The sequence below is a fragment of the Juglans regia genome, chromosome 12, assembly GCF_001411555.2.
Source record: "Juglans regia cultivar Chandler chromosome 12, Walnut 2.0, whole genome shotgun sequence".
Taxonomy (NCBI): Eukaryota; Viridiplantae; Streptophyta; class Magnoliopsida; order Fagales; family Juglandaceae; genus Juglans; species Juglans regia.
In genome coordinates this window covers 28,948,719-28,966,192 of record NC_049912.1, presented here as the reverse complement: position 1 = coordinate 28,966,192, position 17,474 = coordinate 28,948,719, and the positions used below count along the sequence as shown (strand labels likewise).

At 34.0% G+C, this 17,474-nt stretch overlaps 2 protein-coding genes across 4 annotated transcripts; one reads left to right on the top strand and one right to left on the bottom strand.

Moving 5' to 3' along the window:
• Positions 1 to 1,887: 1,887 nt before the first annotated feature.
• LOC108983079 (protein BTR1-like) lies at positions 1,888 to 7,390 on the bottom strand. 2 transcript variants are annotated; one of them, XM_018954606.2, is made up of 8 exons: positions 7,019 to 7,390; positions 6,173 to 6,411; positions 5,948 to 6,054; positions 4,809 to 5,002; positions 3,142 to 3,266; positions 2,572 to 2,667; positions 2,434 to 2,495; positions 1,888 to 2,331 (listed from the first exon to the last, which is right to left on the bottom strand). In XM_018954606.2, the coding sequence occupies exons 1-8, from the start codon at positions 7,101 to 7,103 to the stop codon at positions 2,235 to 2,237; spliced, it is 1,005 nt and encodes a 334-aa protein (XP_018810151.1). In that variant the 5' UTR covers positions 7,104 to 7,390; the 3' UTR covers positions 1,888 to 2,234. The 2 variants fall into 2 exon arrangements, with proteins under 2 accessions (XP_018810151.1, XP_018810152.1); XM_018954607.2 differs by having other exon boundaries at positions 3,142 to 3,203.
• A 1,206-nt stretch (positions 7,391 to 8,596) lies between these two features.
• On the top strand, positions 8,597 to 11,590 carry LOC108983070 (uncharacterized protein SYNPCC7002_A1590-like). 2 transcript variants are annotated; one of them, XM_018954593.2, is made up of 6 exons: positions 8,597 to 8,999; positions 9,100 to 9,290; positions 9,397 to 9,442; positions 9,910 to 9,992; positions 10,090 to 10,206; positions 11,258 to 11,590. In XM_018954593.2, the coding sequence occupies exons 1-6, from the start codon at positions 8,768 to 8,770 to the stop codon at positions 11,327 to 11,329; spliced, it is 741 nt and encodes a 246-aa protein (XP_018810138.1). In that variant the 5' UTR covers positions 8,597 to 8,767; the 3' UTR covers positions 11,330 to 11,590. The 2 variants fall into 2 exon arrangements, with proteins under 2 accessions (XP_018810138.1, XP_018810139.1); XM_018954594.2 differs by having other exon boundaries at positions 8,607 to 8,999; positions 9,100 to 9,218.
• The last annotated feature ends 5,884 nt before the right edge of the window (positions 11,591 to 17,474 follow it).

Sequence of the window (17,474 nt, the reverse complement as noted above, 5' to 3'; positions counted from 1 at the left end):
AGCGGATTTGTGGAGTGATTTTTTCTGTTCAGATTTCTATGATTTCTCCATTTGAATTTCGGCTTAGCACTGATGAAGCAGAGAAAGTATCTCTTACCGCTGCACCAAAGGATATGCTTATGTGCCCTTATGGTGGATTTTGCCACATCATTATTTTGCATAATTGAGCTTTGTTTTCCATGCCTGTAAATTCTCTTGGTATAAGAAATTTAGTTGCTATTTTGCTTTCTTTAGAGTGATGACGAAATTGTTGTGAACAACTTCTTTCCTCGTTCGCCAAATGAAATCTAACATCAACGCTGTGAATATTTGGAAATGATGTTCTTTTTGGGCTCCTAGCCCCAGCTTTGACTCGGACTTGATCATGATCAAAATCCATTCTTGTATTGTATTAATCGTCATAGATGTTAGATTAGGCCCCGTTTGAAATTAAAGATGAGCTGAGATGGTTTGTGAATAGTAGAATAAAATATTATTAGAATATTAGTTTTTAATATTACTATTATTTTAGAATTTGAAAAAGTTCAATTATTTATTATATTTTATGTAAAAATTTGAAAGAGCTGTAATAATGAGATAAGATGAGTTGATGTGAGTTTTCAATTCAAATAGGGGCTTGATGGCCAGCTACTTTGGCTTCATAATATTCTAGTAAAAGAGCATTCCTTAAAAAGATGGAATGTTGTTTCTTCTTGATCTTCACATAATGGACAGTTGGAGGAAAGTAGACTTGGAATATAACACTTCAGTCAATTTCTCGTGGGTAGCATATTCCAGATGATTTTCTATAGAAAGAGCTTATGGCGATCATGAATTTTTAACTACCAAAATTTTCCCAGCAAGCTACTTGGAAAGTTTTGCAGTGGGGAATATGCAGCTCCAGCTATTATGTGGTAGGCTGTTTTAACAGAGAATTTCTCATTTTGGTTTTTTGTCCAAATCAGACTATCTGTTCGTTGATTGGATTGGGGTAATGAGATTTTTTGAATTTCTCTTATACTGTCCTGTTCAAAAAGGTTGTGTAGTTTTTGTTCATCCCATATATGAGATATTTGGTTAATCAGATCAGAAACTCTTAAGGTGGGAATAGCTTCTATATTTTGGTTCCGAGGTTTGGATCTGAAATTTTTTAGTGTTAGTATCCATATATCCGACCAAACTTTGACTATGTTGCCATTAAAAATTTGAAAGCACATACCTTTTTTCAGTGTCTGTCTCCCTTGTCTTCAAAATTCCTTTCCAAAAAGTTGTGTCGCCTATTTTTTGTTTAGTCTTCTAGAAATGAGTGGAGTTTAGGTACTTATTTGATAGGATTGAGTGCCACATACTATGATTTGCTTGACTTATTTCCCATACTGTTTTAGCCAAAAGAGCTAAATTCATATTCTCCATCAGTCTTAAGCCCAGACCTCCTGCTTTTTTTTATTTGCATATCGACTTCCATGATTTGAAATATAGTTTGTGCTTTTGGTCTTTTTTTGTGCCCAATCAAAAATTTTTGAAACTTGTATCTAGCATTTTGCAAACTGATTTTGGCAGAAAATGTGTTGACATTTGATATGAGGGAATTGTGCTTGCCACCGTTCTGATGAGCATTATCCTACCTACCTGTGATAGGAGTTTTGATTTCTATCCTCCTAATTTCCTGTTGATATTGTCCATTACAAGAAAAAAGTGCTATATACACAAATAAACCTATAAACTTATGTGACTTCTTGTAATCTATTAGATTTACTTTACAATAAAAATAACTTTACAATCTGACGTATTGCATCAATTTACGTCAGTTTGTAAGTTTACTTTTTATAATTTCTTTATAGCTAGAGTATTTCTCTTACAAGAATCTTCAAACATTGAACTGAATATCCATGAAAATCAGACAAATACTTGAAAGTTTAGTAGTTTAAAACTGTAAGTAAAGCTGATCATTCTATATGGTCAATGAATTATGGTTTCTTCCAACATGTTCTTCCAGATAAAATTAAAAAAAAAAAAAAAAAATCCATAACCTCATACAAGTTACCAATAAATGATCTCTCTCAACAAGAAAATTTCCCGCTCTTGCTCCTACTAAATTATGCAAATTTCTTCCAACTTATATCATCATATGAGAACATATTTCAACAGCCCCTGTTCTTTTCTTTTGTTTTAATGACGACCAAAGGTATTAGGAAATTGCAGGAAGGTCCACCAGAACGTTCTTAACATGAATTCTGAACAGGAATGTTTTAAAACTAGTCAATCACCCTCTCAGAAGCATAGGCCACCTTCTGCATTATCATGGACTCGGCTGCACTTATTGCTCTGTGTGACCCTGTGATTGTTACTTTTCTGCAGAACAAGGTACAAGACGGACAAGCCATTAATACTTTATTGCCTAGGAAATGATCCTATAGGCAAGCAAATCGAAGACCTTGATCAAGTCCTTTTTACCTATTAGTCGTCCCAGTTACAAAATCACCTCTATCTGATATCTTTATTCTAGCCCCAGTAACCTGCAGAAAAATAATGTGTTATAATCACACGCTTCTGCATTATGCAAAAAAACTACACCATTGGATACTTATGTACCTGGCTGATTTCCATTACATTTCTTCCACCACGACCAACAACCAACCCAATATGATCATCTGCAACGCCAATAGTCACTGAATTGCTGCGATCCTCCTAGAAAACATCAGAACGCTTTCTGTGAATCACAATCCAACATACATGGGACACATTGCTCGGAGCATCTCAAAACAATACCAAAATGATGTCCAAAGATATTAAAATGCAACAAACAACTCCAAATCTAGATCAACTCCAAATCTAGATCATTCCGATTTTACTGTACAAAAGGTCAAACCATCTGGAAAACAGGTAGCACAAAGCCTAGTTCTTTCATTGCTATTAAAACCATCAGGAAGGACATCCAGTTTCTTATTGGTGCTTCTAACCAAGGTAGCCTGATTCGCTACTAGCGCTGGGAGTTCTTCATCAAAAGCATACCTTAGTCATGCAAAACTGGACTCTACCATGCAAATTTATCAAGCATCTCTACCAAGAGCTACAAACTCTTAGTAATCCGCATTAATATAATCAATGTAATTAACATCTTGAAACATCAACAAAACTAAAGCCTTATGGAGAATGACAAACCTTGTTGCTCTGAAACTTCCCTCCAGCTCCATTTGGTCCATAGCTCATTGTATTCTGGGGTGCTGTTGCAACAGAAGGAAGCACATATGTATGTGGAGTACCATGAAAACCGGAGAAGGAAACACCTAAGATTCAAGTTGAAGGGAACTTGCTTGATATTAAAGTTCACCATTATAACTCCAGACAAAATATATAAGCAACATAAAACTATGCTATAGCCTGTAAGACCAAAATTTCTGTTTATTGAAGAATATGTATAATCTTTACTTAACATTGAAAAACGTCTGATGTATTATTAGAGAATGTTATACAATAGCGTAGAATGTCAGGTACTAGCATTTCCATAAAATTTGTCAATGGACCAGATGTTACCCGCACTTTAGGGTGGGTTTGGATAGACAGTACATATGAGATGAGATGAGATGAGATGTTTTGTTGAAAGTTGAATAAAATATTGTTAGAATATAATTTTTTAATATTATTTTTATTTTGAAATTTAAAAAGTTGAATTGTTTATTATATTTTTGTATGAGAATTTGGAAAAGTTGTAATGATGAGATGAGGTGAGATGTTTTGTGTATCCAAACCCACCCTTAATGTTAATGAACTGCTAAATTCATATCACCCAGGGCTAAGGTAAATATTGTTTACTCAATGAGTCCTAGATGCGTGAACAGTCTTTAAACAATCACCACTACCAAAATAAATAAACCAACAATTCAGTCAACAGGCCATTTAAAACCAGTAAGTCTGTAGTAAGAAGTTGAATATTGTTTTCCACTTGGGGTATTTTTAAGCTTTACGATAATATATGGTGTAAAAACATCCCTGTCAAGTGTCAATAAATTAAGGCACTACTTTGCAATACCAGTAAATGACAGAGGTTGGCTCTCTGTTATTAAAAAGAAATGCAGTACAAGAAGATGGAATTATCAGACCACAGTACCAGATCAAGCACTACAAGCATGGATGACAGAACACGTGCACTGAACATGTAAGGACAGCCACTTTACAACATTGCTTTCATTTCAATATCACCACCCAAAATTCCATCAGCATCTTCAAATAGAAAATAAGGTAAAAAAAGGTTAAAAAAGGCTGGATGCTTGATTCAAAGAATATACTGCACATCTCTTCGACAATGGAGGAATTTTGATGGGGCACCTTGCCTTCAGGCCACAACTAGCAACTATAGATCTTACACAGGAATTACCGTCTTCAGAATTTTAGGAGACAAAATTTTTTATAAGGTTTTTAGGAGACAAAAATTAGAGGCACGGCATGTTGTCCTCGTGTGAATCATCCTAAAAGTTTCAATATATAGGGTCTTTAACGCACCTTCCAAATTTCACTGCAAACCTACTCGTTCCCCAAAAACATTTAGCTATACTCATTTACAAACCTACCAAAATGTCACAGCAAACTGAAATCCTGTGCTACGTAAGCATTAACCAAACTGTAAGCACTTCACACCAAAGCAAAAACATATATTACAAAGTAAAGAACTTGAAACCCAAGGAAAAAACTGATTTGCATTACTTAAATCCATAAGACCTGAGAATATAGAAAACATGAATGAAACGTGCTAGTAGCAAATGAAAATCATAAGCTGCTCAGAGTAGAATAGAAGCATTATTAAATTGATAATTTGATAACAGAAGACACACCTGGATATGAAAATGGGGTATTCATGGACTGGGAGTAATGAGGGTCTTCAGCTAGCTTAGAAATAATCAAATCAATAGCCCGCATCTGTTCATCTAGATTTCCAGTAAGTGTCACTAGTCTATCATTCAAACCATAATAATTATTATCCAGAGGAGATATCTTAATGCCAGCTTGTGAGTCTTCGATAAATGACCTGATCAATCGCAAAACTAGACGTCAGCAATATTTTTTTTAGGACAGTAAATACACAAGAACCTGTAATACAAAGTCAATAAGTAGTTGATCTTGCAATTTAGAAAATTCAGATATCGGGAATTACAAAGCTACAAATACAAAACTAAAGACGTGTTTTCTATAGGCTTTTATTTTTTGCTTTTTTACCTATAAAAAAATTGAGTAGGAAGCATTGGAAAGTTGTTTGGATAAAAATTTGCGAGGTGCGCTTTTTTGGGTTTTATAAAATTTATTTGTTTTTGGCTTTTTGTTTTTTTTTTTCACAGAAACTTAGGTATGAAATTTTTTTTGGCAGATGAAAAATCATTCTGGTGTCTAAGATGTATAGATTGAAAGTGAAAATTTTGTTTTTAGAAATTCTGGAAAAATTTTAAACCAGGAGTTTTAAGTTTTAAATAAGTGTGCATGGGATCATTTTATACCAAGCAAGTTTGTGCTCAAACTTAATTACACTTCAAGGATTGATAACTGGTATAGTTGAAGTCCTGTATCAAGCTTTAAAATCAAATTAGAAATGCATTTTATATGAACTTCAGTTTCAGGAAGAAAATAATGCTGTACCGCTAGCATGTTCATTGTTTTCTCACAAAAAAGGAAACAACAAAATTGGGGTAAAAATTTTCAACATCGTCTAGAGCCATTCTAGCTTAAAGAGGTATTTTAGGCTTATATATTAATTTCTCATTAGCAGAACACATTCAGATAAGTATCATGAAGAAATCAAATAAACCGTCCCAATGTTTGACCATTCTGAAAAGGGAAAGAAGATTTAAAAAAATTCAATCGCAAAAGCGTTTTTATATTGTGGCCTATAAAAATTTCCATCTATTAGTAAATTCATAAGTGTATAGATCATAAGCATGTTTCTTTCAATAAGTAAAGAAACGGGAATAAGTTTTCCTACTTAATGGTGGAACCCCCCTTCCCAATTATGCCACCGCATGAGCTGTTTGGAACAATAAGCCTCACTTTTGTTCTTGGATCAACATCATCACCTCCTTCAGCATGAATCTAACCAATAAAACCAAATTTTACTTAGAATAGTGTATATGCATAATAAGTTATCAGAAATATAAAGTTAAATAAGCACTTCTTTATGAGTAAAGTTAAACAAAAAGATAAAGATTACCTCACTCAGAAATTTGGCAAGAATGAGTTCTACAGCCTTGAGTACGTCATTAATGGTTCCAGATATCATAATAATCCTATCAGTTGTCCCTGGGAAAAATTCCTGGTTTCGTGACAACTGAATACGCGCTCCAGATTGTGACTGAAAATCTGTTATTGTTGAGCCACCCTTTCCAATAACAGAACCAGCTGCAGCATTTGACACAAGAAACCTGATGTATGTAGGTTTCTCCATAGAATCTGGGAGATGCAGGCATCGCAGAAGATTACCAATAAGCAGAAGTAACAAATTTAAATCAAATCTCAACAATTAGGATTATCGAAAAGAGGCCAAATGATTATGTTATTTTACCGTCACATTCCATGCAACTTCCACGGTCATAAAGTGCATATCGACACAACAACAACCAAGATATTATAGACTTATAACAAAGTGTCATCTGTGCAATACCACAAATTATGTAATACAAAAAGGAGCCTCATATAAATAATTTTTTTTATAAGTCTCATATAACTAATTATCATAAGTATGTCACTCTCGGGACACCTCAACGGAAATGACTGTGATTCTCTACGCTATGGTTCGGCAACTAAACAGAGAGAGTAACAATAAGTCATTTCTTCTCTTTTCATCTATTTTCTGAGTAGCTTAGGGTTAGGTTTCAGTTTCGACAGAGATGCAGATTTGAAAACTACATTGTCATCGTCCAACTGCGTCATGGCCGTTATCAAACAATTACAACAAAACAAAGTAATCAGAACGCATTTCAGCAAATAATTACATAAAAGTCTATGGAGAGATTCAGACTTTTAGAGAGATGGAGAAAGTAGATCGGATCGGAAAGACCTGAGGTTGGCGATTTGGGAGGCGGCGGAGATCGCTTCCGCGGTGCCTCCGGAGAGGAAACGTAAGAAGACTCTGTCGACTCCATTCCTATTATAGTATTATATCCTCCGCCCCCTCCTCCGTCTGCGCGCCCGCTTCTAGAGAAAGCAGCAAATTCACAGAGATATCACGAGAGAGAGACAGACAGACGCAATTAAAATGACTTCCGAGAGGAATACAAGCCGAGGTTAAAGAAGAAGTGCGAGAAAGAGAGAACAAGAGCAAATGGTGTGCGCTGTCGGCGAAATGGTGGATTGGGTTTTGGTGGAAGCCTGGAAGGTGCTGAGCTTTTTGAGTTGGAGCCGCCGCTAGCTATCCATATTACCTGTGTGCAGATTGACGCGTGCGCGTGTCCGTTAAAGATAAGCATTTAAAAAAAAAAGAAAAAAAAAGAAAATGTATAATGATAAGAACATTATTTTTATATAACTAAATTACTGTATTGCCAATCAAACGTTGACCTCACCTAATTTTGGCCAACCTTTTTGTTTGCTGGAAAAGTATTACTTTGGCTATTTTTTCCTCGGATTCAACTGTTTAATTTATATGTAGATATTATAAAATTTATAAATTAACATAACCTAATCTCATATATTATATCTAATTGTAAAATTGAAACCTCTAAAAAATATCACATTTTATATAGTGTGATAAAAAAAAAAAGAATGAAATAATGATTTCTTTTATAGTATACACTTATTTTGTAGTTAGAAAAAAAAGTGAACAATCACCTTACCGTATTTATTTCCTTTTTTTGTGTTTTAATCAAATATTAAGTTTTTTATAATCAAGTTAGGTTTTAAGATAAAAGGAAAATATCCATTTTAATCCCAATGTTCAAGAAATAAAATAATAATAATAATCTTGTAGATAACTAGTTGATGTAATAAATTGATATTTTCATAAAATTTTAAGCATAATAGGAATTGATTATTTCATCACATAAACCACGAGGCGCGTCATAACCAATCTCATCAAACGTGTGTGTGATAGTATGCCACATTTTAATATGGTATTAGGTGATTGAGTAATGCTACTCATAATTTTAATTTGTATTATTTTTTTATTATTTTATAATATAATATTAAATAATTAAAAATTATTTATTATATTTTATTTATAAACTAATCATTTAATACTGCATTATGAGATTGATAAAAAAAAAGATAACCAATATATTTGTTGTTGGAGATTATCTTATTGCAATATTACAATCGTCCACATCAATAATATTTTGCCAAATAAAACTCATTACCTTATATGTTGATCGAGTCGAGGTAAAAAGGAAAATGCGCGAGTGGCCTAACCAACGATTTTATTCATATTTTTTTCAATTTAATATTTGATAAACAAACAATCATGTTTTGTTTTTAATTTTAAGAAAATTCATAACAAAGTTTTTTGGTTAAAATTTTGTAATACAACAAACATGAATAATATAAGTATTGAATCTAAACCTTGACAATATGCATGAATAATTGCGTAATTAACCAAACATTCCAAAATAAAAATCACGTGCGCCTAGCAAAGACGTAGCGAGCCACGTCCTCTTGGTCCGGTTCCTCGCCACCAATCTGTATCGCCTGTTGCCCCGCGGAGTCACGCCAAGCTCATCCATCCACACACACAAATCTTCAAAGATAAGAAATAATAATAGAATAGTTTTGCAGTATTTTATTTTTCCTCTGGGGAAATTATCTTCGTGGTTTGATGGCAATAAGCTCCTCTTGTTTTAGTAATGTTGGATGGAGTCCCATTTCGTATCCAGGCGCAAACACTGGAAAATCTCTCTGCTTCAGGCATGGTCCAGTGGGTTTAGCTTCCTCAAAGGAGGAAACTCCCAGGCCCTCGCTTCGTATCTCGGCAAATTCAGTCCAGAGAGCCCGATTCATTGCTCGGCGTAAAGAGTCTGTTTCGGTTCGCCAACTCCAACGGCCTCTAGGTAATGTTAGGATGGGAATGTATCTTTCTGGTTTAGTTGAAATTCGAAATAATAGGGGTATGTGGATATTGATTGGGGCTTTTATTTATTGTTGTCTCAGTTGAGTATATGAGCTTGCCCGCGAGTCAGTACTCGGTGTTGGATGCGGAACGGATTGAGAGGGTGGATGAAAACACGTTTAGGTGTTATGTGTATAGGATTAAATTCTTCTCGTTCGAGGTTTGCCCCGTTTTGCTTGTCAGAGTAGAAGAGCAGCCCGATGGGTGTTGCATTAGGCTCTTGTCCTGCAAGGTCTTTGGGTGTTTTCGTTTTTTTTTTTTTTTTTTTAAAAAAATCTTGTGAGTGCTTTTGGGTTGGATCTGGTGGTACCCTTTCTGATTATCTTTTTTTGGTGCAGCTTGAGGGTTCGCCGATTGTTGCTGCACAGAATGACAAATTTGACGGTTAGTCACTTTTTAGCATTTGGTTCATGAATGAATGTTATCGGCACAAAATGGAATCAGTTTGTAGAAGGACAGCCCTGTATGTGTTAGAAACTTAGAACAGGATGAGTGCCTAAATATGGCATTTAGATGTTAAAGGAAAAAAAAAAAACTATTGATTCAAGCTGGAGTTTGTGGGTACTAAAAGAAATTGCCTTGACAATGATTATTTATTGTACAAAGTAACGGTATGGAAAAATGGGTGTGGTATGTAGATTGAACTAACTGGTGGAAAATTTTTTATTCTGGGAAATACGTGTCCATTTTTATTGTCTCATAGAAAACTTGCACGCAAGAATATATATTTGATTCTTTTTTCAAATAAATAGACGTAAAAAGTCTCAAAGAAAAACCTTTATTGTGTTTGAGTCATTTGGTTTATGCTTTTTTCAGGACTGCTTTGACATTGATTTGGTATGGGAATGCAGCTTCTATGGTGAACCAAATATCATGTGAGAGCAACAAAAGCAACTCGTTGGTGCAACAACTGACCTCAGATACTGTCATTGAGGTAATGATTTTGAAGTGCTCTTTTCTAGTCATAACAAGACATTTAAAGTGATTGTAAGAACGTAAAGATTGTATATGGGTTATTTTGTGGTATCCAGGTTGGCATTGAGGTTCCTTTGGCATTTCGTGCAATTCCAGTGCAAGCAATTGAATCAACTGGCACCCAAGTCCTTGAGCAAATACTACGGATTATGCTACCCCGGTTTATGGCACAGGTTTGTCAAAATTATAATTAGCTTTCAATTTTATCAAATAAAAAATTTGCAGTTTGCTACTCACAAACAATTCACTCTAATTAAATCTACCTGGAGTTCTTACATGTCTCCTTATCTCTCACTAGTCCTTTTTTTTTGCTTGAGGTTTTGTTGATTCTTCCCTAATTCTATATTTTTGATAAGTGATTCTTTCCAAATTCTTGACACTTGACGTCTTGGAAATAGTGTTAACTAGTCTACTGCTTTTTCAATGTATTTTAGACTTTTTGGGATATGTTGAGATATCCCAATGCTGAGATATGTTCTCCAAGTTTTGCTAGTGGAAAATCAACATCTAGCATGGAATATATTCTGTATTTGGTGTCCTGGCAAATCAAATAGTTAATTTCTGTTGTTGAGCATTTGAAGGTAGAAACCACCATCTGACTTTCAGAGAAAGGCATTCAATATTAGATTGGGTGCCCGTGCCACTATCTCACCTTTCAACGGTATAAATTTTTATCTCTTCTACTTCTCAAAAAAGTTATGCTCTCTTCTGGCGGCCAGCAACATCATAAGTTTAAGATATGACTCTCTATTAGTTCGTATTTTTAGTTGTTATCAATTGTGCAAGGATTGTACTTGGTAATAAATGCTGAGCCCATATGTTAGCAAATGCATAACGTAAGTCTGCAAGACCTTGGAATCACAATAATAACAAGAATGCAATGTTCGTATTTTTAGTTGTTATCAATTGTGCAAGGATTGTACTTGGTAATAAATGCTGAGCCCATATTTTAGCAAATGCATAACGTAAGTCTGCAAGACCTTGGAATCACAATAATAACAAGAATGCAATGTGACATTTCACATTTCAATAAAATGTAGAGAATTTTATTTTCTGTAAGTCTATTGGATGAGCTTCCATTTTGATTCTTACGGGTCCTCTCATTATTATTAAAAATATCGGATAATAATTTTCTTGTGGCAAACAATTTCTGGCTCATGTACTGTAGAGCCAAATATGTTTGATTCTTATCGGATGTGTTGTATTTCATTATTGGTTGTGCAGCTTGTGAAGGACTATCAAGCATGGGCTTCTGGTGATGCTTCAAGGCAGCCTCTTGGGACAGGTCAGATTTGAGATTATGTATAACAGCCCTTGCCGGTGCCCGGATTCATCATATGTTTATATTGTCTACCATTTTCACTGTTCCCTAGCTTGTATTCAGGAGGAAACAATCAATTAAACTATATCTAGGAAGTTATTTTATCCAACTTATTGCTGTAGACTGTTACCAGTTCATCTGTAAGTGGCTTTTCTGATGGCTTGGGTCGCGTGCGATCAATTCTTTACTTTGCTCTTTAAGGTTGTACTCGGTATGCAGAAATTATCTTTTGAATCTTCATGGAAATATTTTTTTTTGAATCTTAAAACAGGAGAGAAGAGATTGGGGAATTCACATTGAAAAGAGAAAAAATAAATAAATTACAATCTGCCCCTTAATAAGTTACTGTATCCCGACTGGTTTTAATTACACCTATTGGAAATTGCAAGTTATATGTTGAAGTTTGATTTTATCGTTCCTCCACTACAAATAGGTTTCCCAGAAAATGAGTTTCCTATATTTGGTAAGATTTGAAGAAAGCAACCTAAAGTCCTGTACAGTTATGCAAATCGATACAGAAATTATGCTTGCAAGTCATTGCTAAGAATATGAGTCTGTTTGGGTTTGCGTTTGGTGCATGCATATGGATATGCAAACACATATTTACATAGCAAATACACTTTTTCTACTGCATATGCAAATGCAAACACACAAGTACACTTTTTCATTAGTGCACATTGAAAATGCAAACACATTTGCATATGCAAATGCAAATACATATTTACATAACAAGTACACTTTTTCTACTGCATTGGATTAGCCATGTGCAAATATTCAGTTTAGTAGGAACAGTATCATTGGATATTTACAGATCTACTATTCACCCTTCACCCTTTATTTTATTACTTTTTTGTGTATATAATATATTTATAGATCTACTATTCACCCTTCATACAATTGGTGTATATTTGTAAATCTTATGTAGTGGGTTTTAATTGTAAAATATATATATAAAAAATTTAATTTTAAGAAAAAAATTAATAATAATAGTAATAATATTTTATTATTATTTTAACTCAAATATGTATAATTTAATGTGGGAGTTTTTCTTGAATGGTAAAGACAATCTCCAAACCATGTGATTTTGCATTTGCATATGGAGACACTAATACCAATGCTCTTATGAATTTTAAAATGTGCTTAAATAGCCTTAAAAGTTTTTTAACGAAAAAATAGATTATTTTGGTTTTACATATTAAAGTACTTTTTAATCTGAAATAAGCTAAAAAATAAGTTTAAAAAAAGTATTATTTTGATGTTTTTCCAAATAATCTGAAATGTGGTTCAAATTTTTAAAAAGATTGTCAATGGGTGAAAATATCAATACAATTTTTAAATAATTACAATTTTTAAATTTTTAAGGACAGGGTCATAATTTTTAAAAAATCAAATGATCATCATTTGTATCTTAGAAATCACTTTTTAAATTTATTTCTAAACAAATATAACATATTTGAAAGTGTTTTAAACATATGATTATTAAATAGTAAATAATTTTTTAATAGTAGAATTTATTACTTAAGTTATAAGTTATAAGTCCTAAATTTATAAGCTATATTTTTTATCGTAATCCCTAACACGCACTATACCTTTTATCCTGTTAAGATGACAAAATTTAATCTGTAAAATCTTGTCAGATATCAACTGTACGAAATGTTATGGTTCTTAATTTTGCTGTAGGAATTTGTGGATTGAGGAAATGGTTGTAATAACTGTAGCTCACGGAAGCATAACGCACAACTTGACCCACGGACATCTTCGGGAACATCAAAACGCCGCGTCTTATTAAAACTGGCCAAACGACATCGTCTCTTCCCAGCTTTAAACGGCACTGTGCTGAGTAGCCTGAGTTAAGACTTCACTTCTACTCTTCGACAGAACACTTTCTGCAGTTCACTTCAACCAATTAGGTTCCTAACACAAAAGGTGTGTCATCAGCTCCGAGAAACATATGTGCATCCTTAATCGGTTCACCGTGATAAGAGCCTAAGAGGGAGGCGAGATACCTCGCAGATACTGTAGTGGGCTTGTTGAACTCCCATCTGTTTTCACCGTGGCCCAAAAAAGAGTGGGGGTTAAGATCCTACACTTTAGCAAAAGTCCCATATTACCCCGAACCAAGACCTCTAATCTTTTCATAAAGTCTTTAGGTGGTAAGGCCCAGTGACCTTGCTTTTGATTTTTGAGAGTCCAGAAACGCCCAGATTGAGACGGCCCGTTTGGATTTGAAATTCACCTCAATTCATCTCATTTTATCATTATAATTTTTTAAAATTTTTACACAAAATATAATAAACAATCTAACTTTTTCAAATCTTAAAACAATAATAATATTGAAAATAATATTCGAACAATATTTTATTCAACTCATCTAAAACCATCTCAACTAATTTTTAAATCCAAAAGAAGCTAAATCAATCTTAGCTTGGAAAAGCACAACTTCAATATGATCAAACAAGGATATCCAGGTCTCCTAGATGGCTCTCTCTCTATCTCTCTCGCTATATATATTGTGAATGGACAAAATATCATAGTCCATATATATAGTTAGGCTCAGCCTACCAGACCACTTCTAAAGACAAGAAGACAAAGAAGAAAGAGATAAGGAGGGACATGATAGCATGCAAGTATCAGAGGGGTTAGAGGAAAAGTAGGAAGAGAAGGGAAGCTAACACATGCAAGGGAGACCAGCAACCTCATGGCAGGCTGGCATGTGCAGTGAAAGGTTAGATACGCAACTATCAACAATTGTAGGAAGATGATCATATAAAAAGATATGCCCAGACAACTTCGACACAGACTCTCTCTCGATCATATCTTCAACTTCTTCTTCAACCTACATCAAGCTCTAGGAAGAATTTACTCAGCCAACAGATCACTAGCAATCTTTGTATAGTGAGATATGAGGGATCATGAGACTGTAAACAAATATATTATAGTAGAAACTCCACTTTCCAAACTCCTGTGGACGTAGGCCTGGCGCTGAACCACGTAAATCTTGATATCAATCTCTCTTTACTTTTTCTATAATTATTTTCCATTTATCGTCATAGACGTATGCATTCCCACCGTATAGCAGTATCGGAATACTGTTGGAAACTCCAAGCAACACCGATTGAGGTCCAATCAATTTAGTGGACTAGAAATGAATCTTTCCCTCCCTCTGACATGTTGTACGATTTTTTCAACATCAATATATATATTTATCCCTTGTTTTTCAAAAGCATTGGATTAATTTCTGAATTATATCATTTAAGCTGGAACCAGCCACAATTAATAAAAAAGGTGAGAGAGGTAGCTAGCTAGTGAGAGTTCCATTATAGAATGATCATGGTACCGGACTAGCAGTAGCAGCGATATTAATGCTCCATTATGTAGGCCATAGCTATCCGGGCAAATCTGTGCATGTTTCCCCATCATCAGTAAATGCCAAAACAGAAATAGAGCAAAAACAACTGGAGGCCCCCAAAAGTTCACAAAAAATGAATTAAAACATGTCGATCGAAATGAAGTTTATCAATATATAATATATATATTAAATCTTTCATTTTCATTAATATCATTATTTACTCATTTATTTATTTTTTTATTGCAAGACTAGAGATACAAAAACTCGATATTAATATATATAGTACTACTTCATGATCAGAGATAAATTAATATATATATATATATATATATAATCTAGTTGTAAAACTATATATATATAATTAACCTTTAATTATTTACTTGGGAAATTTGCAAATTCTAATGGGTGGTAGGTGGTTTAAGTTTTAACACCCTTTTTGAGCAGCGCCTGTTGCATAATGTTAGTTTATTATGCCCCCCCACGCATGCATGACGTTGCGCAACACTAATAGTATATATTACAATTAAGAACCATATGATATTACCTAAGTTTATCATAGGATTGAATTAGCACGCACTATATTCAAGAGGAGAAAAAAAGAGGAAGAGAAAAAGTAATTAATGGGGCCACCGCGGGGAGCCTGCAGCAAGATCGTGGCTCCTAATTCTAAGAAGTTCAAAGCGTATATAGTAGTGCTGTTTGAAAGCTAGCTAATTGAGGAATTACCAAAAGCGGGAGGAAAAGATGTTTACCTTTAGCGTGCGCTTGTGGTGTCCAATCGAGTTGGACCATGATAGTGTGAAAGACCCGGCCGGTCTCATCCACCTTGTTCATTGGATCATTTGGTGGTGGAAATTAATTATTTTGTTAAAAAATCAACAAGATGATCATGAATTAAAGTAGTATTATATATAAGTTAATCTATCAATTATAGCCCAATCATAATTTGATATGAGATCATATGGATGCATGCCCGCTGCCAAAAAGCGGGGTTTTAAAGAAAAAGATCGTCAGATTAACCCTCACGATCATGCTCATCTTCATAAACAAAATGATCAATACTATATATATTCTAAGTAAAATGCACAGCATTTCTCCATGGAAGACCAAAACCCTCCCATTCTCACAGGAATACCCATGGATCGAGGACAAAAAAAGGGGAGTTATTAATTATATATAATTCAGATAAAATTCATGTAAGATTCCTAGACTGAACTGGACAGGGAGAAAAAACGAGAAAAGACTTATATATGTTACATGCACCCAACATACATGTTATCTGCATGTAGTTTTCACAGCTCCTAAAATTGTATCGACAGCTAGCTTATGATCATTATAATGTTGTACTACGCCATCACCTTCACAACCCCCTAGATCCGGCGAAGGCATGGATGCTGCAACGTGATTTTGTCTCCCCATCTGAGGCAACCAATTCTGACTACCCATATAATGATCATATATATGTGTGTGTGCATGCATGTGTGTGTGTTCTCCATGAAGACCAGACTCCCCATGTAGCTCCAAGGGCGCAAAGTGTGATGGAGAAAATGATTGTCAGACTTCTTGGAGATCATGCATGGAGTTTTGCAGAAACCCTAGAGGATGATGATATGGGTGATGGAAAGGAGACAAATTGCATGGAGACGAATGATTTGAATGATAGACCACCTAATACAAACTATTCTTTCTGTTTATATCCCGAAGCCTTTGTCTGAATACAAATGGACACATACGAATAATTTTCCTGGGATTACGGCTCTTGCATGCACAATATTGTACCTACCGGCCTCGTATGGTTTTTATTTTTTTTCTTCGTGGATCATGATCATGAGTACTTTTATAGTCTAAACCAAGATACCCAATGACTAATGCTATATATAATCATAGTTTAGGCAAGTGTTACATATTTTTTTTTGAAAAAGAGTGAGATATATTCACTGTTAAAAATTTAATATTTTCATATGCTCTCATATATACTTACTTCTTTTAAAATGAGTGTGCTATAGTTACACATTCTATAACTACAAATATCATTTCAAATAAAGAATACACTAGATATATCACTTCATAATTAATTTCTTTATTTTTTAAAATATATATTCTTGCACCATGCATCTTGTTAGATGTTGATTCATCGATCCTAACAATTACCTTGTTAGATGGGTTTACATTTTAACAATAACATAGTCGGTGATCAGTGATCTTTCACTTTATCCATTAATTTATTCATCATTATGTGCAAAGAGTCAAGATAAAGAGTTCCTAGCTATAAAGTAAAATCCAAAAGCACATAAAATAAAGAGGAAGCAGGAATGCAGTATGCTGTATGACTATATATCTATCTCTATTATATAAGAGCCTATCTCAAATGAACAGGAATGAACAGTGGTTTTCTTGTTTTTCCGTGTGACATCCGTGTAGCACATACTGCTTTTTATATTTTGTGTCCGTAAATGTCTTTTTATTACTTTAATATCTTTTTGCAGAGCAAAAGACCTTTAAAAAACTTTTTCTTTCGTGGGATCAGTGAATAGCTTTGAGAATGGTGATGTTCTGCATTTACTAACATTTTATACTGATACAAGCATTTACTGACACATGAATATAAATAATTATTCAGATGTTCTGCATTAACTGACATTTATTCACTTAGTTGTACTTTTTTAAAAAGCAGTCTTTTTGCTTGTGTCAGCGGGAAAAAGAAATTACTTGCGTCAGTAGATGATTCAATATAGATAATTATTAAATAATTAAAAATGATAAAACTTGTA